Below are 16762 nucleotides of genomic sequence, written 5' to 3'. Positions count from 1 at the left end.
AACAATTCAATCTTTTGTTTGTCCTGGGAGTTGTTTTTATAACAGTAAATTGACTTAACAAGTGAGAAAGTACTGAACAAATAAGCACTTCAATCTCTACTCACATTTTTTGTTTTTTGGTCCTCAGGTATCTATTTAACCAACATACTGAAGACGGAGGAAGGCAACCCAGACTTCCTGAAACGCCACGGGAAGGATCTGATCAACTTCAGCAAGAGGAGGAAAGTGGCGGAAATCACAGGAGAGATCCAGCAGTATCAGAACCAACCCTACTGTCTGAAAGTGGAGCCCGAGATGAGGGTGAGCGCTCGCCTTTCCAGAATTGTCTTTGAGCTTGTCTTAACTGTGCCCAGTACCCGAGTTCTGACTAATGATTGTGTTGCACAGAAATTTTTCGAGAACCTGAACCCGATGGGTAACCTGAGCGAGAAGGAGTTTACTGACTACCTGTTCAGAAAGTCTCTGGAAATAGAGCCTCGGAATTGCAGGCAGCCTCCTCGATTTGTGAGTATTTATAATTTAATGAAGTTTTTACTGCTCTTACACAAGTTCCAGTTCAGTTGCGGATTGGAAAGGGCAGGTTGGATTATTTAAATTGGATCTCAGTAAGTTCAATCAATATCAGATCAATCCCATCCTGAGAAATGTGTTATCTCTTGATTCTCCTCTCTCATTGCAGCCCAGGAAGACCGTGTACAGTCTGAAATCCCCGGGTATCCGCCCCGTGCGAACGTCTACCTCTGGCACCCTAAAGGGCCACCCTGTCCCCCTGGAGAGGGACCCCCCACATAAGATCACCTTCCGGAGTATCAATGAGAACGATTCGGAGTCGCTGGTTTCGGTGCCCACCTCTCCGAACACGCCCACTCCCCCACAGTCGGCCACTCCTGACTTTAGCTCAGTTTTCACAGAGCACGACCAGCTCAGCAACTCCTACGGCGGTGAGTGAAGCCGATGCTTGATCCATGGTTTACAAAGAAAAGCGTGCAGCTAGTCCAAATCCAAGTTAAATTATATACTATGCCCCTACGTTCTCCGATAGTAGAGTTTAGGTTTCAGGTTAATAAATGTTTCTAAATCCTTCTGCCACATGTGACCTTAATCTTCTGTGTTTGAATTTCACAGGTAGTAGCAACTCCATATTTGCTCCAGTTCTCCTGTTTACTGGAAGTGAGTGTGAAGTTTTATTTTGATTGCTCCCAATTGTAGTTCTGCATAATTCTGCCAATATAAAAGTAGCCGAGCATGTCAGCTTTTTCATCCGTTTTAATCCGTGTTTTCTGTTTTCCTCAGAGTTACAGTCTGCGTCTTGTGGTAGCCTCCACCACCTCGGAGAGGAGCTAAAGCCACCACCTCTGCCGCCTCGAAGGAAAGACACCATGTCGGACACTAAAGTAAGAGCAGTGCGTTTCTGCATCATTATGAGTTTTGCAAAGACTTACCTCAGTTCTCTGAAGTCAAGATGATTTAAAGTTAAAGACTTAAAATGACTCTTAAAATGACTTAAAATGACTTAAAATGACTCCATTTTAAGAGTTTGTTTTGGCATTTAAGATCACTTTAATGGCCACGGGTGTATAAAATCGAGCACCTAGGCATGCTTCTGCAAACGTTTGTGAATGGGTGGATTAAGAATAAAATGTCACTGTTCATATGTATGCAAAGGTAGACGAGTGAATATTTTTAACAGTGCTTTTCCTTCCCAATTTGAGCTCATTCCTTGCTACAAACTCATCACCAACATATTTAAAGCCTAGCACTGTTTTTGGCTTCACATTCACACGCTCGCACTCTGATGGATGCGTCGGGGGCAACTCGACGGTAAAATCCGTCACAAAGGTGTATATGCTGCTACACTGAAAACCTAACTGCAGTCGCTTTTGTTTGTAATCAGACTGCTGCAGTCACCTGTAGTTTGCACTAGTAAAATACCCACCAAGTGGTCGATGCTGGGAATAGAGTAAAAGTTACACTTTTTAAAACGTGTTGGTAAAATGTGTTGGTGTCAGAACAGCTTTTACTTCGAAGGAGACTGTTTGGAGAGTAAAACGATGCGTATTTGCGCACAACTCGGCATCGTCCACTCAAACCATGGGCAAGCACGGCAATCCGTTCAGCACCCTCTATCATCAGCTTCACTCCACAGCCACTTGCAGCTGGTGGTTACCAGATGGATGCTAACCGGCTCTGAGGCCTCAGGGAAAGGACTGTAATGCTTACATTGTAAATTAACCGAGCTGGAAAAAACAAATCCAGATTTTTACCAGCTTTTTCCACATAGTAACTTATAAAAAGCAAAGAAAAAAAACAGAACTTTGTAAGAAAATAACTTCACATGGCGTGAATGCTTTCTGATATCTCTGAAGCCCCCTTGTGGGGATGTAGAGCACTGTGTTAGGAATCACTGATGTGCAATAAACAGGGCAGCATGTGTAGTAAGTCTGACACACCTCTTATGTGTTTGTGTCTCAGCTGAGCTCCAGGTCCGACAGCCCTCCTGCCATCCCTCCCCGGGTGCCGCCTCCTCTGCACAGGAACCAGCCTCGACCCCCAGTCTACAACGGCCCTCCCACCGATGGCCCCTTGCCCAGCCCTCCACCTCCACCACCACCCCGCGACCCCATCCCAGACACGCCTCCCCCGGTGCCCCAGCGACCCCCGGAGATCTTCATCAACTACCCTGTCAACCAGCCTTCGCCCGTGGGCCGATATACCTGGGATTACGGCAGCTCGCCCAGTTCCCCAAACACGCCACCCAGCACACCGTCCCCTCGCATTGCCAGGCGGGGCTGCTCTCTCAGCGCCAGCCAGAATAGCCTCTGCCCTCTCTCTATTCCCACCTCCGCTCCACCTGTCCCCCCTCGCTATAACTCCGGTCCACACCTCCCTAAACTCCCACCAAAGACATATAAAAGGGAGCCGCTACAGGCGCCAGTACAAAGCCTCTCGCTGGTGGAGAACACCGACAGCAGCCACTGAGCCAACTTTTCCTTCACCACCACCGAAAGGCAAACGTCAAACTTGCTCCTTCAAACTACAACACAGATGACTCAAAGCTACTGATCTGAAAGAAAAACACTGCTCAACATACAAACTCCACCAACCCCCGCTGTGCCTCTCAGGGGGATCGGTAGCTCCACCTCCATCGTTAAAACCCGCCGTGCCAATGAGAAACCCACACCGGTGTGCCAGCTATTAAACACCAAGGAGTGTTTGTCGGCTTGGAGCGTTACCTCCTGCTCCTGATGATAAAAGTTCTCATGTCTCACACACTTCGCTTACCCCACAGCCCCACATCTCCGTCACCAGTCGGGATGGCGGAGAGGAGGGGAGAATGTGGGGACCTTGGATTTTGTAGCTTCAACTGTCGTGCTTTTGTTTTCTTATGGGCATTGACGTGATTTGGAGTCTTGCAGCTCACAGATGTAGCTCACTCACAGTGGCTGTAAGCAGCAAATGTTTTCATTGATTTGTTTTTCCTAACTGAAAGCAAACAGTTGCCAAAGTCTTATTTTTATGCAGGGGGATAAGGGATTTTTTTTAAAAATAAATGTGACATTAGCAGAAACACCAAGGAGGTGACACTGAATCCCCTTCCCCCCTCACACCTTGTATCTCAGCTGAACACTGTGACTGTAAGAACATAAGTCAAACGTTTTTCTTTTTCTTTTTGAAGACGGGCCTCTCCACAGCCACAAAACGTTGCCTTTAAAAATAAACAAATCCAACAGCGTTGACCTCTGACCCCAGGCTCCAGTTCTCTCAGCGCAGTCTTGAAAACGAGAGCTGAGAACACTCCATTTGCACATCAGTTTTGGGCAAAGTCAGCAGGTTTTGATTGGACTTACTAAATAAATAGAACATCCGTCTGCGCTGCACGACGGAGGGAAGTCTGCCACGATATCAAACAGCACCTCCAGGTCGAAGTCCAGGACTCCGACATGTCCTCCTGCTCTTCAAAAGCCGATGTCTTAACCGAACCCCTTAAGGATGCGTGCTGCTGTCTGACACTGTGCTCCTCTCCAGAAGCCACCCTCATGGCCAACTCTTCTTCTTTGGTATTAAAACTTAGCACTGGAAGCACGCATCCTCCCACCAAAGCTGGGTCTGCCCACGAGCCGCCGGTGGCTGCTCCAAAGACCTAAAAACAACCACCAATCCATGAAAAAGGAACTTTTTAACCCAGCTTCTTCTTCTTTCTCTCTTTTTTTTCCTTTAATTTGCTTGAAACATTTTGTTTCCCTTTGAAAGACTGAAATAATCCTCGCATCATGCTCAAAATGTGCCTTTTATTTTGTTTTCTACTTCACGGAAATAAGTAAACGGTGTCTAAAATGCTAAAAAAAATAAATAAAAATAAAGTTGCCTATGTAATGTTTAGAACAAAGCTATACACTATGAAATTGTACATGTTTGTGGATACTGTGTGTATATATAACATGTATACACTAACTAAATAATTTGTATAAAGTGACAAGGGGTTTTTTCTGTTGTATTGTACGCTCATCCACATCTGTTCAGTCATATATTGCCTAATAATCCACTGCTGCCACAGTCGGATAAAAAAGAAAAAACTCAGACGCACGTCAACGTCACTAACTTACTCACAGACAATCTCCAGTTTATTAACTAAGGAAAGCCATTATTTCTTCCCCGCCCCTTAGGTGTTTCAAAGCAATGAAATTACAGTTCAGTATGCCAAGCACTTAACGCGACCTTCACTTTGTACATCCTACTAATTGCCTTTTTTTTTTTTCCCTCCTCCAAGACTTTTTAATGGCTACATTCATTAAACAGAGGTTGGAATTGTTTTAAAGTTCCAGTTGAATACATGCAGACGTAAATTCAACTGCAAGTATTGGAGCATAGTGAATAATTTGAATTTTTATTTCCTTTTTTTCTTGTTTTTTCTCCTGAGAAACACACTTTGTGCACTTTAGGCTGTACTGTTGAAGAGCCACAGTTGTTATAGGTCATGTTTGTAAACACAGTGGTCCTATGCAACTGTTAAACCTGCTTTCTACGTGGATCAGGGCAGAACAAACACACGTCTACCGCCTCGCTTTTATCCCCCATGCTGGGTCTGACATGTTCGACCGCCGTGAGCAGAATTGCTTAAAAAAAAAAAAAAAAAAGCCTCACTCGTGCCCTTTTAACTCTTTGCTTTTGCGCTGAAAGTACAGAGCCCCTCTATTCCTCGTGCTTGATGGCGGTGGATAATTCAGTTTTTGATCCAACTAGGGATGAAAGGCGTGCGTAGGAGCATTTCTATAAAGAGTAGAAGTGACTGCACTTGACTGTTTTTGCCCATGTTTTTGTCCCAAGTTTCCCATATCAGGATTGTTGGGGTTCATTTCAGAAGATTTTTTTTTTTCCTTTTTAAACCCTCAACAGAACCTTTTTGGTGGCAATGTAACAGCTTGATCCAGCATTTGGTTTATTTGATGGTATGTGGCCTTTTAACTGCTTTGTATTAATGGTCTTGATGAGATTAATAAATCACCCAGTCTTATTTTGTACTGAACTACTCCTTTCTCTTCATTTTGTTCCCTTATATGTAGACAGTGGAAATGAGGCAAATTGTTATTCTGAGCGGGGCACTCTGAAACTGCATCTGTGAGCAGACCGGCAGCAGAGACCCCATCAAAAGATCAATACGTCACTGTCGCATCAGCGATAGAGAAGCTGCTTCATCACTGAGTTGCCCAACTCGTGCAGTGCCCATTCAGAGAGTGTAACTCGTGATTTTTCTGTAGTTAGAATTCACATCACATGCAGGTCAAGTTAAGAGGATACTGGCCACTTTATTAGTTACACCTTGTAGGGCTGCAGCTATCGACTATTTGAGTAATCAAGTAACTGGATAAGAAATACTTTGGTCTTATTAGTGAGCAATGATAACTATTGAGGGGAAAAAACATTAAAACTTTAAAAACATCGCTTTCCATTTTTAACTCCATACAACATCTGTCCAGGAAAAGCCCTAAATAATTCCTTTGATCGTGTACATGCCATATTGAAGTTACATTTTTTTAAAATAAAATATCTTAAATGCAAAAATGTATAGTCTCACCGGCCCTCGAGGAGTTCGACACCTGTGATTTAACCAGTGTGGCATGAGACAGCATCATGGGTGGCACAGTGGTTAACACTGTTCCCTCACAGCAAGAAGGTCCTGAGTTCAATTCCACCATCAGGCCGTGGTTTTCCTGTGTGGAGTTTGCATGTTCTCCCCGTGTTTGCTTTGGTTCTCTCCCAAAAACATGCAGTTAGTGGGGATAGGTTAGCTGGAAATTCATAGGTGTGAATGTGAGTGCATATGGTTGTTTGTGTGTATATGCTATCCCTGTGACAGACTGGTGACCTGTCCAGGGTGTACCCTGCCCTTTGCCCTAAGACAGCTGGGATGGGCTCCAGCCCCCCTGAAGAAGATGGATGGTTTGAGACAGTTAAAAGTTTATCTTTTAATAGAACTTACAACAGTATGTACTGTGCACAAAAATAAATGGCTTTCATATTTTATGAGTTTATAATCTTTATTTTTTTTACAATATTACAAGCAAGAAAATATATACTCTTCTGTGTTGAATTGAATGTCCTGTGAGCAGTGCCTGCATCTGTTCACTCGATTTTTGTCTTACCGTTCCAGTTTTCTAAAGTTCAACAGGAAAGGTGGCTGGTCTCAGGTCAGTAAATGTCTCTTAAAGATGTGATTGTAAGGGACGCAGTAAGTTCTGCTACGCTGGTAGGACGCCACGCGTTAAAGTCAACTGTCCTGTTTCTGGAAACCATCAGGAAGCCGTTGGAGCTGAAACGTCCAGGGATGTTTCCCACGTCGAGCCAGACAAAAGGAGCCACGGAGTCAGAGTGGAGGGTCACTGAGAAGCATGTCTTTTTTTCTTCTACCTTCGCCTGTGTGGAAGGACACATCAGTCTTTAGTGACTTATGGAATAACTTAAATATATAACTATATATATCTATATGTATATAGCTGGATAGCGTAGTAGTTAGACTACACACCTTTGGAGCAGAGGATCGCATGTTCGATTCCCACCTGGGGTGTCTGTATCCAGTATCCTTACAGCTAAAGATTGATGAGGTACAACATAAATGCTACGGCAAGGGGAAGCCAGGATGCCAGGTCAGGGGGGAGATATCATTACCCCCACCTGAGATTAGGCCCCAAGTGCGATAGGAAGAGGAATCATGAAAGATAGGATCATGGCCAAGTACCAGAAGGTCTCTAGGCTTCTGTGAGGCTAAGCTGGATACAAGAAAAGAGTAGTCGATATATAGAACAAAGAGAGGAAAGGTAGTTCAACCATGAAGAGGCCGCTAGGAAAGCAGGCAAGGTGTGAGGAACAAGATCGCAAGATAGCTCGCCAAAGTAGGACCTATGACTCAATGGCTAGTCACATTGGTATGTGGAACCTGAGCTGAAATGCTGTTGTTGAAGCTGAGATTTCTGAGTAAAAATCAGTGCTTACTGTAATGTTGGGTCTGCGGAGTCCTTGAGCATCTTTGGGTGAGCAGAGGAAGTGGTGGTTAGTGGGACCCTGCTGGCTGCTGTCGTCCTCCAGTTGGAAGGTGAGCAGGCAGGTAAGACGGGTACAGTTTCCGCATCCTGCTAACAGGGTGGCGACGGGCTGTTTGAAGACCACCACAGCGCTACCTCCAGGCACGAGCAGCATGCTTGAGTTTAGCGTGCAGACTGGATCCAGCTCAGTCCAGGAGAACACATTCACCTGATGCACAAAAGTATGACAACAATTTAAATTTACTGTTCAACCTACCTACAAGCATTTAGACTTGAGAAAATAATCCTGTTTTTATCAATAGAAACTGAGAGTCACCCTCATTTTACCATGAAGCATAACAGCAGCTAAAACTTTGATTTTTTTAAGATATTCACCAATGAAAACAGACAAATAATAAATTATTCTGGTGCCTAAAGCCTACCACAGCCCTCAGCTTCAGGTCACGGCTCAGGTCTGAAATGCCGTAGATGACCAGTGTGTCGTCTTCCTCAAAAGCAACAGGAAAGACGGCTGCAAAGAAGCTCTGTGCAAAATAATGCAGCATTTTCCACTTCCCACCAAACTCTGTGTAAACAGATACACAAAGATGACTATGTAAGTATTTTAGAAAACAACCTCCACGTTAAAATGGTCAAACTACCAAAGCTAAGAACACAAAGTTCTGAAGCAGTCTACACAAACAATTTGTCTTGCCACTCACCAATCGACGACCAGGAAGGCGCCTGCCAAATATCATTGAGCTGCCAGTACAGCGCACCCATGGTGTGACCTTTGCCCTCTATAATTTCACTCCGACTCCTCCGATAAAACTCCGTCTGAGTCTTCACACACTGGGCCTGCATGACCTGGACATACAGTACAGTCAGCAAAATGTGTGACAACATTAACAGAGCTGAGCGGCTTAAAAAAGAACATTATTTTATGCTTTCTTTGTCAGCAACTCTTGCGTTTGTAACTTGGGATGCAGACAGATTAGCTTCGGCTGTTTTGTTGGACTGCATGTGGAGGAGCTCATTAAATAAGCAACATATGTTCTAGTGCACACAACAAGACGCCCCCAGCTTGAGGTTCCTAGATGACCGACGGTTTTTGTACCAGATCTTGGAAGATGCTGCTGAAAATCAGTTCTGCATTCAGTTACATCCACCTGCACCACCCAAATGGAACATTGAGGTTCAAGAGGTCGCTCAAACAAATCTCCACGACAGCTTCTCCTCGACTCAGGTTGGTTTTCTTTCACTTACAGTCTAAATACCACCTTAAAAGTATCACACACATGGACGGTTTGCACCTCACCTGAGTGATGTAGAGAGTATCTGTAAATCTTTTCAGGGGATCAGTGGCGTTTGGCAGGTGGAAGTGTAGAGCAGCCTGCAGGATCATCTGCTGGTTTCCATCTTCGTGGTGTTGACGATGGGAAGTGAAATTACTGCCGTAGCTCCAGTCTTCTTTAATGGAAACCTGCAGCATCATAAAAGGAAAACACAAACAGTCAGCAACTTTAATCCATGTTTGCTTCTTTCTTTAGAATATTTAGTTACCAGCTGCAAAGTGGAAAAGGACGGCCAGGACTGGAAACCATATTCAGAGGCAAAACGCGTCCGTGGGAAGGTCCTCCAGTCCCAGCAGTCGAGGATGTAGCTGTAGAAGTGAACGTCTCCGTAGTGAGGATCATAGGGATTCTCCGCCACCCATCCTTCCTGCTCCGATTCAGCCCCGTTCGTTGGACTGGAAACAAGAAACGGGCGACTCTGGTCCTCCTAAAGGAGATGGGACTTTTGTTTCTACCGATTTGCAGGAGTAATACTAAAAATACATTGCTGGGAAAATGTATTGCTCCAGTTCCTGATAATTAAATCATCAATTAATTAAAAAAAAACACAAAAAAAATACAAAAACCTGCTTTTTGTATTTACTCGATTATCTTTGTTGAAACATGCAAGTGTGGCAAATATGTAAAAAACTAATTAATCTGGATGGGAAAAACACTTTGGCAGTACCGTAAATTACAATACAGATAAATCAGTCATTTAAAACACAGATCCTTACATTAAGGTGTGACTCTCACCTCTTGCACAAGCTTCTTTATGTTATCTACATAAAGCATCACATAGTCTCTGATGTATTTTGGCCTTTGAGAAGCTGGGATGTCGAACCAATCTGTTGCCAGAGCAGCTTCGTTTTCATTGTTACCGCTCCAAATTATTATAGAGGGGTGGGACTTCAGGCGCTGAACCTGAGCAGTAAAAATAAAATAAGAGAAAGAAATAAAGGGAAACATCACTTCAAGCTTCTTTAGGATTTTAAATCTCCTCTCGGAGCCTTTTGAGAGAAACTGTGCGTTTGGTTTGTTTATCCAGTATTTTACACCTTCAGGAAATAAGAAAAATCACATCCGTATATCAACTGACCTGCTGGACGACCTCTTCTCTTACTGTCTGTATAAAGTCAGGCTCAGTGGGATACATTGCACAAGCGAACATGAAGTCCTGCCAAACCTAAAGACGTGTTTAAACACAGTGAGCAAACCATCTGTTTACAATATGTTCAGTGATGTCACACAACCAAAGTCATGTAAAAATACCACAGACTGTTACATACATGTGCAAGAGCACAACAACTGGCATACACTAGTTTATAGAACCGCCTTTAACTGACTTTATTGATCTCTCATTGGTTCAGTTCATTGAGCTTTTGGGGGCATTTGTTTTTATGCACAGCTCTTTTAACACCCTGCCACAGCATTTCAATCAGCCTGAGGTCTGGACTTTGACTGGGTCACCACAACGTGATCCTCATTCATTCTGATCATCATCCCATTGCCCCAAACGTTAGGTGTCAGACAGATGGCTTCACATCAAACAAAGGATGTTAACACACACCTTAATGCTCCTGAACAGCAAACTGCTTTTATCAAGGTGCTCATAATCAGCTAATCAAATGCATTTGATTCTTATTTATTACTATCTTACTTATCCTGTTGAATCCTATGGAAGCGGTGAGGCTGTAAACAGATTTTCACACAGTTTCTGCAATTTGGCTTAATTTTGCTGAATGATGACTTTGTCTAATATGCCACGAGTTGTTTATTTGAGGTTGTAGTTACCGATTTTAAAACCTGCTAAGGACCAGATTATTTTTATTATATGTCCTGATCTGCGAAACCTTATAAAGACAATTACATACAAAAAACTGCAGAAAAATCATGTACCACGTAAGTATTTCAAAGACCCATAAAGGATACTCTATTATATATCAAGACTACAATAAGCTTTCTATCCAAAGAACTGTATCATCTTCAGTTAATAGACCGTGCCAGTAAATCTCACCTGGTTTATCTTGGTCTCTTGCACCTGTGGTTATCATTACAAATGTCTCAAAGGCCACAACGAAACAAGTATTTAAAGTTTTGTTTAAATACACTTTGTTTAAAAACACTAGAGGGCAGCATCACTTACCATGATCCCCAACTCATCACAAATTTCATAAAAGAGAACCTGTTCATACACTCCTCCTCCCCAGACCCTGAGGGCATTCATGTTAGCATCTACTGCTGATTGTAACAAGTTCTTTAAGCTGCAAGACAGACAGGCAGAAAGATCCGGCATTAATGAAAATAAAATACTAAAAAGACCCGACACGTACCTACACACAAGAGGCAAAAGAGGAATATAGGTTCAACTAAACAGCGACCACTTGACTGAACTCAAAAGAATCAACGTCCACTCACACACCAGGGGTGACCTGGTCCTGGAAGGAGTGGACTGGGATCCAGTTGGAGCCTTTGAGGAAAATTGGTTTCCCGTTGATACGGAAATAAAAGCTCAAGCCCGGGGATCCAACAACTGGCTCCTGGATGAGCTCCACGGTGCGAAAATACACCTGCGGGAGATACTCTCATGAGCACTTTCAATTTACTACAACAGCTACTTTAAAAATCTGTGAAAACTTCAACTGTCCCATTTAATGTGGGGCAAGTGGCATGAAAATGAAAAAGGGTGAAAAGTATTTTATTTTTCAACAAAGAAAAACAATTTTTATTCCTTTTCTAAGTGGACACATCCAAAAAGTGCTTTTCCTGAGAAAAACAGTCTACTTCATTATTATTTCAACACCCATTCGTGAGTGAGACTGTGGTGCAACGGAGGAAAAGGAAGAGATCATCAGGGAGAGAATGAGATAAGAAGGAAACAAGTGTGTTTGCACAAGTGAAAACTTACAATAATAAAGTATTATTGTTATATAAAACATGAAAAAGCCCTTACTGCTTAATTTCCAATTCAATATAGAGTATTTTAGAGCTTTTAGGTAAGCTGTATTGTGGTAATAGCTTTTTATTTAGTCAATAAGACACAGTCTCCTTTTCGAACCATTCATTTGTAGACATAAATTTAGCCGTTTGGCGACAATGAGAAGAGATATGTTTGGAGGTGTAAAGGTGAGGCTTTAAAACCTAAGACCACTGCACCAGCTGTTAGGCATGGTGGTGGTAGCATCATGCTCTGGGGCCGTCGTAGAAGCTTGTTTATGGAAATCAAAAGCTTCTAGTCGAGGCACAACTTGCTAAGGGACATTTCACCAAATGTTATTGAGAGTGTACGTGTATATCTGATGCAGTATACTTTTGATTCTGTGTGGTTTAGAGAAAATCCAATATAAACTCAAACTTTGCAGTTACGCAATTTTTATATTGAAACCATAGACTGTATATAAAAGATGTATCCACTGTGACATCAGCTATTTGTTTGTGAAGTCTGCATTAAATTCTGCACATCACACACGAGCTACTGTGAAACTCAGGGACATTGTTCACTCAGTAGACAAAGAACAATAGAGATAGAGAAGAGATAGATAAAACTGGTGACCCAATTAATTGTACTGGGATTAAAATCCATAAATATTTATGACTTTATTCTTCAATAAAGTCATAAACCATGTGAGAAGTAGGGTCATTTCTACAGAACCAAACTTTGTCTTGTACCCATAAGATCCCACTCGATGCTGGCCTTTAAAAACATTACAGGTTTAAGTTATCTGCATTGTCTTCAGTTTTCAGACTTGGAGGCTACGATAAATTGCACTGTGATTAAAATCCATAAATAAAAAATGAGGAGACTGCAAGTGCTGACAGGCAGCACACTCTCACCTTAGACTCTGTGCTGAAAATTAAAAACTCATCCTGAAATCCTCTGATAGTGAGACGGTAAAACGGTTGTTCTCCATGTCCATTTGGCCACCACAGTTTCACCTGACTGGCCTGAATGAAGAAAAAAAATAAAGCATGAGCGTGGACAGGGAATTGATATTACGCACAACAATGAGACTGGAGTAATTTCAAGCACCGTGTTGATGAGTATGGTGAAGTTGCTCTTGGTCTTTCCAGGGTTAAAGTGTGTCTGGAAGGTTTGCTCTGAATCCAGTTCAGGTATGGAGAGTGTGAGCTGGCCACGTGCTGTCTGAACTGCATCTATAAGAAGCTCAACCTGCACCCTCCACTGGGAGAAGGCATCATCTGGACAGATAGATTATTCATGAAAAGACACAGGAAATACTGGAATAAGTAAGAGAGAAAGCTTTATCGCAAAGATTCTCAGAACTTTCTGGAAAATAGCCCAAGATCCTTCCTGAGGAAGTCACAACAGAACACTGAACTCCAAAAATCTAAATTCAGTGCAGCTCGCAACAAATAAATAAATAAAATTCCTTTATGTGTTGAGTGCCTGCGTCTTACACAACTGCTCTTATGCAACTGATAAATAATGCACCACTCTCTATCAGAGGAGAGACACTAAGGCTTTATAAAATTCTCCTTATATCTGAAAGTGCCCCCAGTTTGACTATCCATTTATCCCCAAGAAAAGGTTGGTGATCAAGATTAGATGGGACGTACTGTAGAGAGGGACAGAGGAAACCTGGACGAGCTGCAGCATATCAAAAGCCTCGAGTCGAACGCCTTTCCACAGTCCCATCGTGGGGAACGAAGGTCCCCAGTCCCAACTGAAAGAGCTCTGCTCCTGGACCAACACAGACACTGAGGTTTATTTTTGTTCAGGCACAGTTACAGGTCCATACATATTGGCTCATGTCATCCACCGCAGTGGATTTTAAAGTCAACCTTTCACAATGCCACAGAAGGGCAGGCTTTAAGCTTTAATTATAAAGGGTTTGCTGTTATGTTTGAAGGTATTCATTCTCTGTTTTTACCAGTTTATTTTCCCAGAAGGGAGGGACTTACTTTTCTGATAAAATTGACATGGCATTCCCCTTTTTGGACATCTGGAGGACATTCAGGAGGAACTGCGTAAGACGTGTGAGCTTTCCTCTGCTCAGACGCGTAAAGAATCGGTGACAGCAAACCAACTTGCAGAACATTTTCGCCGTCTTTCAGCAGGTCTTTCACAGAAAAGTCCTACACACCAAAGAAGCACAGCACACGGGTGATACATGTGCAAGAACATGTGGGGAGGTACTGTGTGCTTGTTTCAAGTTAAACATACATGTCGACAAAACATGTTGTAGGTCTTTCCAACAGCAATCCCATTGAGTGAAATCGACCCAACGGTGTCCACGCCATCAAACACAAGAAGCACCTTCTGCTTGACGCTATCAAGAGATTACAAAGATTAGTTAGACAGAGAGCACAAGGAGTCTCTAGATTATGACCTATACTGGTATAGTGACCTCAGCTCAGCAGACAATGTAAATGTGGTTGTGTATGTCCAGTTGTCGAGTGCAATCCATCGATAAGAGACATCGTTGAACCTGAAATACGGGTCCTGAAAGACAAAAAAGGACAAGGTTTATCTACCAGGAATGACAAATGCTAGTCCTATTAGTTTTTGGCTATCAAATGTTTTACCAACACATGCAGTACATTTTATGTCAGTGCATAATGTGTTTAAAGGGTGCGGCTCTGGGGAGGCCAATCAATGACTGGCAATGTTCCACTGTATGTTTTTCCAGTCCAGCTCTTGTGTAACTCGGCATACTCCAACCTTTTCTCTTGGCTTCCCTTCCTTATGAATGGGTTCTTGACAGCAACCTGTCCACAGAGACCTTCTGATCAGGCTTCAATGAACAGAAGCTGGATCAGCTGAAGGGCCAGCTGTATTTCTTCATACCTTTCAGATACTGTTCACCCCCTGTAAGTAGTTTAGTGGGCCTGTCACTTCTGTATTTGTCCTTCACTTTTCCACTTTCCTCAATTTTTTTTAAAGACACCTTGCACATCATGCTGATATGCCATGTTGTCAGCTATTAGCTCTTTGGGAATCACCTTCTTGATATAAGAATTGGTTATATTCTAGGTTTTTATGTGTAGAAAGAACATTGTTTTTCCCTGCAGTTAGGTCCCTGTTTTGTACTTGAATTGCTTTATGCATAGATCAGTGTTAAGAGCTTTAATAAATGAACAAACGAACAAAAGCATTCTTCTTAAAATGGTCGGGTTCAAGGACTCACCGGAAAATGAGTGAAAAAGACCTTCAGAAAGCCTGGATAACTATTGCTCAAGACCGTTTGTCATCTATCACAAACCTGCTGCTCCTTGCAGTAAATACTTCAAACAGCAGACATATTCTCAGTTTTGACATTTGTTTCCTTCTTGGAACTGGGATTAACCTTTAGTCTCACCTGTAAATGTCTTTCACTCTTTGCACCCACGCAGGCTGTCTGATCTAATATATTTTACATACAATCTAATCTACTAGATCATACAATCTACTATTTTATAAATGACAACATAGAATAAGATTTATAGGGATCAGTTAAAATGCATTACTTAAATGCACATAAATGAAAGATTAAAGACTACAAATTAACACCATGAAGTGAGTCGTCTTACCGTGATGTATCCCTGCTGCTGCAGAGCTGAGTGGACACATCCTGGGACCTGTGCAGGCAGTAACAATGAACCGTTGGAGTTTGACAGCCTCCATTTGCCGTTAAGGCTCACAGTGAGACGCTGCTGCAGAGAAAATACCGAGAAAACACCGGAAAACAAACACCAGCAGGCCCAGCCAGAGAGGCGCACATGCAGCAGCATAGTTTAGATCTCGCTGTAGGCACGGAGAGTTCACTCAAGCCTCCATAATTGTGTACTCTTTTTGTTTTAGCTTCGTTTACCGATACTGGGCTTCCGTGTTTGTCACGTGACCCGCTCGCGGTAGTCAGCTGTTCGCAGGCAGGAAGTTCAGGCGCGAAAAAGAGAAGCTTTTTTTTTAAACTTACCTTTCAACAAAATCCTGCCACAGCTTTAATATAAAAATATATTTTAAAGATCAATTTATTTTTTTAAAGCATAATTTCCTAATCAACAAACAGATGTACTTATTTTAGAGGGACCAAATAAGGGAGTGTTTTGCATTTCTAAACACAAGGGTGTGTATGTATACAACATTTACCGACATGGTAAGCAATTATGGAAAACTATGGAAAACAACTCAAGCAAAATGGAAGTCAGAGAAAACCTTTATATTTAGTAGGTCTCTTAGGAGGCAATATTTCTAAGCATAACAATATACAGTATTGTGAAAAAGTTTGAGTCACCCTTTGTTTCTTTACATCATTTCCAGAGCCAGACTTTCTGAAGGTCCTTTGAAGTTTTTCTTTGGACATTTGCTGCCTTTTCACTCATTCTTAGCTCAGTCATTGTAAAGCTTTATTTTTGTTAAAACACTTAACACTGACATACGAATCATTCAAGTATTTTTATTTTTTATTTTATTTTTTTTAAATAGGCACCTAACTCAGGGATCTTTTAAATTCTGACCCTTCCGTTGATCTATTGTTCATTAATGGGTCATCAGAAATGGTCTCACTGGAAGAGTAGTCAACAAGCCATTATAACACCATCAGTAACGGACTGTCCTCCCAGAACGCAGACCTCATTACTGAAGCAATGTGGGATTATCCTGAGAGAAGGAACAAAAACCAGCAAACATGCATAGAGCTTTAATTCCTAAAGACTAGTTAAAGAAATGACAAACGCACACACACACACAAAACCCCACACAGTTGCCAGAGGGTGAAATGGGTTTGGTGAAAAATAAAACTGATACAAATATTGAGTTTCAACCTCATTTGAATTGTACGAACTCAGCTTTTACCTTATACACCAAATTTGGTTATGTTACAATTGTTGCACCAGTTAAAAAAACAAAACAAAACACAAAAGCAAGAGGTGTCTTAGTTACATACACACAGTACGGTACTTAAAACATGG

General features: G+C 42.2%; 2 protein-coding genes across 4 annotated transcripts in view; one reads left to right on the top strand and one right to left on the bottom strand.

Moving 5' to 3' along the window:
• sos2 (son of sevenless homolog 2 (Drosophila)) overlaps positions 1-5178 on the top strand; it is a 38306-nt gene extending 33128 nt beyond the window's left edge. The window contains exons 18-23 of the mRNA XM_085142581.1: positions 128-300; positions 388-504; positions 680-941; positions 1126-1170; positions 1294-1394; positions 2473-5178. Of these exons, the coding sequence (XP_084998707.1) occupies positions 128-300; positions 388-504; positions 680-941; positions 1126-1170; positions 1294-1394; positions 2473-2979 (1205 nt within the window). The 3' untranslated portion in view covers positions 2980-5178. The remainder of the gene's footprint in view (positions 1-127; positions 301-387; positions 505-679; positions 942-1125; positions 1171-1293; positions 1395-2472) is intronic.
• A 1355-nt stretch (positions 5179-6533) lies between these two features.
• Positions 6534-16739, bottom strand: manba (mannosidase, beta A, lysosomal). 3 transcript variants are annotated; one of them, XR_014871067.1, is made up of 18 exons: positions 15383-16739; positions 14221-14315; positions 14037-14142; positions 13775-13948; positions 13430-13553; positions 12882-13051; positions 12686-12796; positions 11270-11421; positions 10998-11115; positions 9951-10037; positions 9608-9775; positions 9081-9299; positions 8836-9000; positions 8240-8384; positions 7961-8103; positions 7489-7746; positions 7022-7085; positions 6799-6912 (listed from the first exon to the last, which is right to left on the bottom strand). XR_014871067.1 is itself a non-coding variant. In XM_085142594.1 (17 exons), exons 1-17 carry the CDS (start codon positions 15581-15583, stop codon positions 6688-6690), a joined length of 2661 nt encoding a protein of 886 aa, XP_084998720.1. In that variant the 5' UTR covers positions 15584-16739; the 3' UTR covers positions 6534-6687. The 3 variants fall into 3 exon arrangements, 2 of the variants coding, with proteins under 2 accessions (XP_084998720.1, XP_084998721.1); XM_085142594.1 differs by lacking the exon at positions 7022-7085 and having other exon boundaries at positions 6534-6912; XM_085142595.1 differs by lacking the exons at positions 6799-6912; positions 7022-7085 and adding an exon at positions 7115-7265.
• Positions 16740-16762: the final 23 nt, after the last annotated feature.

Source organism: Neolamprologus multifasciatus, chromosome 19, assembly GCF_963576455.1.
Source record: "Neolamprologus multifasciatus chromosome 19, fNeoMul1.2, whole genome shotgun sequence".
Classification (NCBI taxonomy): Eukaryota; Metazoa; Chordata; class Actinopteri; order Cichliformes; family Cichlidae; genus Neolamprologus; species Neolamprologus multifasciatus.
The sequence above is the reverse complement of the archived record's forward strand: the minus strand, read 5'-3'. Positions and strand labels throughout refer to the sequence as shown.

What these genes read in the sequence shown, in the direction of transcription:
- manba (XM_085142594.1), bottom strand. Translation starts at nt 15,583, where the DNA reads ATGCTGCTGCATGTGCGCCTCTCTGGCTGGGCCTGCTGGTGTTTGTTT. An exon ending in ATACTCTCTACATCACTCAG is followed by an intron (nt 8,385 to 8,835) that starts GTGAGGTGCAAA and finishes CTGTATGTCCAG; the next exon opens with GTCATGCAGGCCCAGTGTGT. An exon ending in GCCTTCCTGGTCGTCGATTG is followed by an intron (nt 8,104 to 8,239) that starts GTGAGTGGCAAG and finishes CTGTTTACACAG; the next exon opens with AGTTTGGTGGGAAGTGGAAA.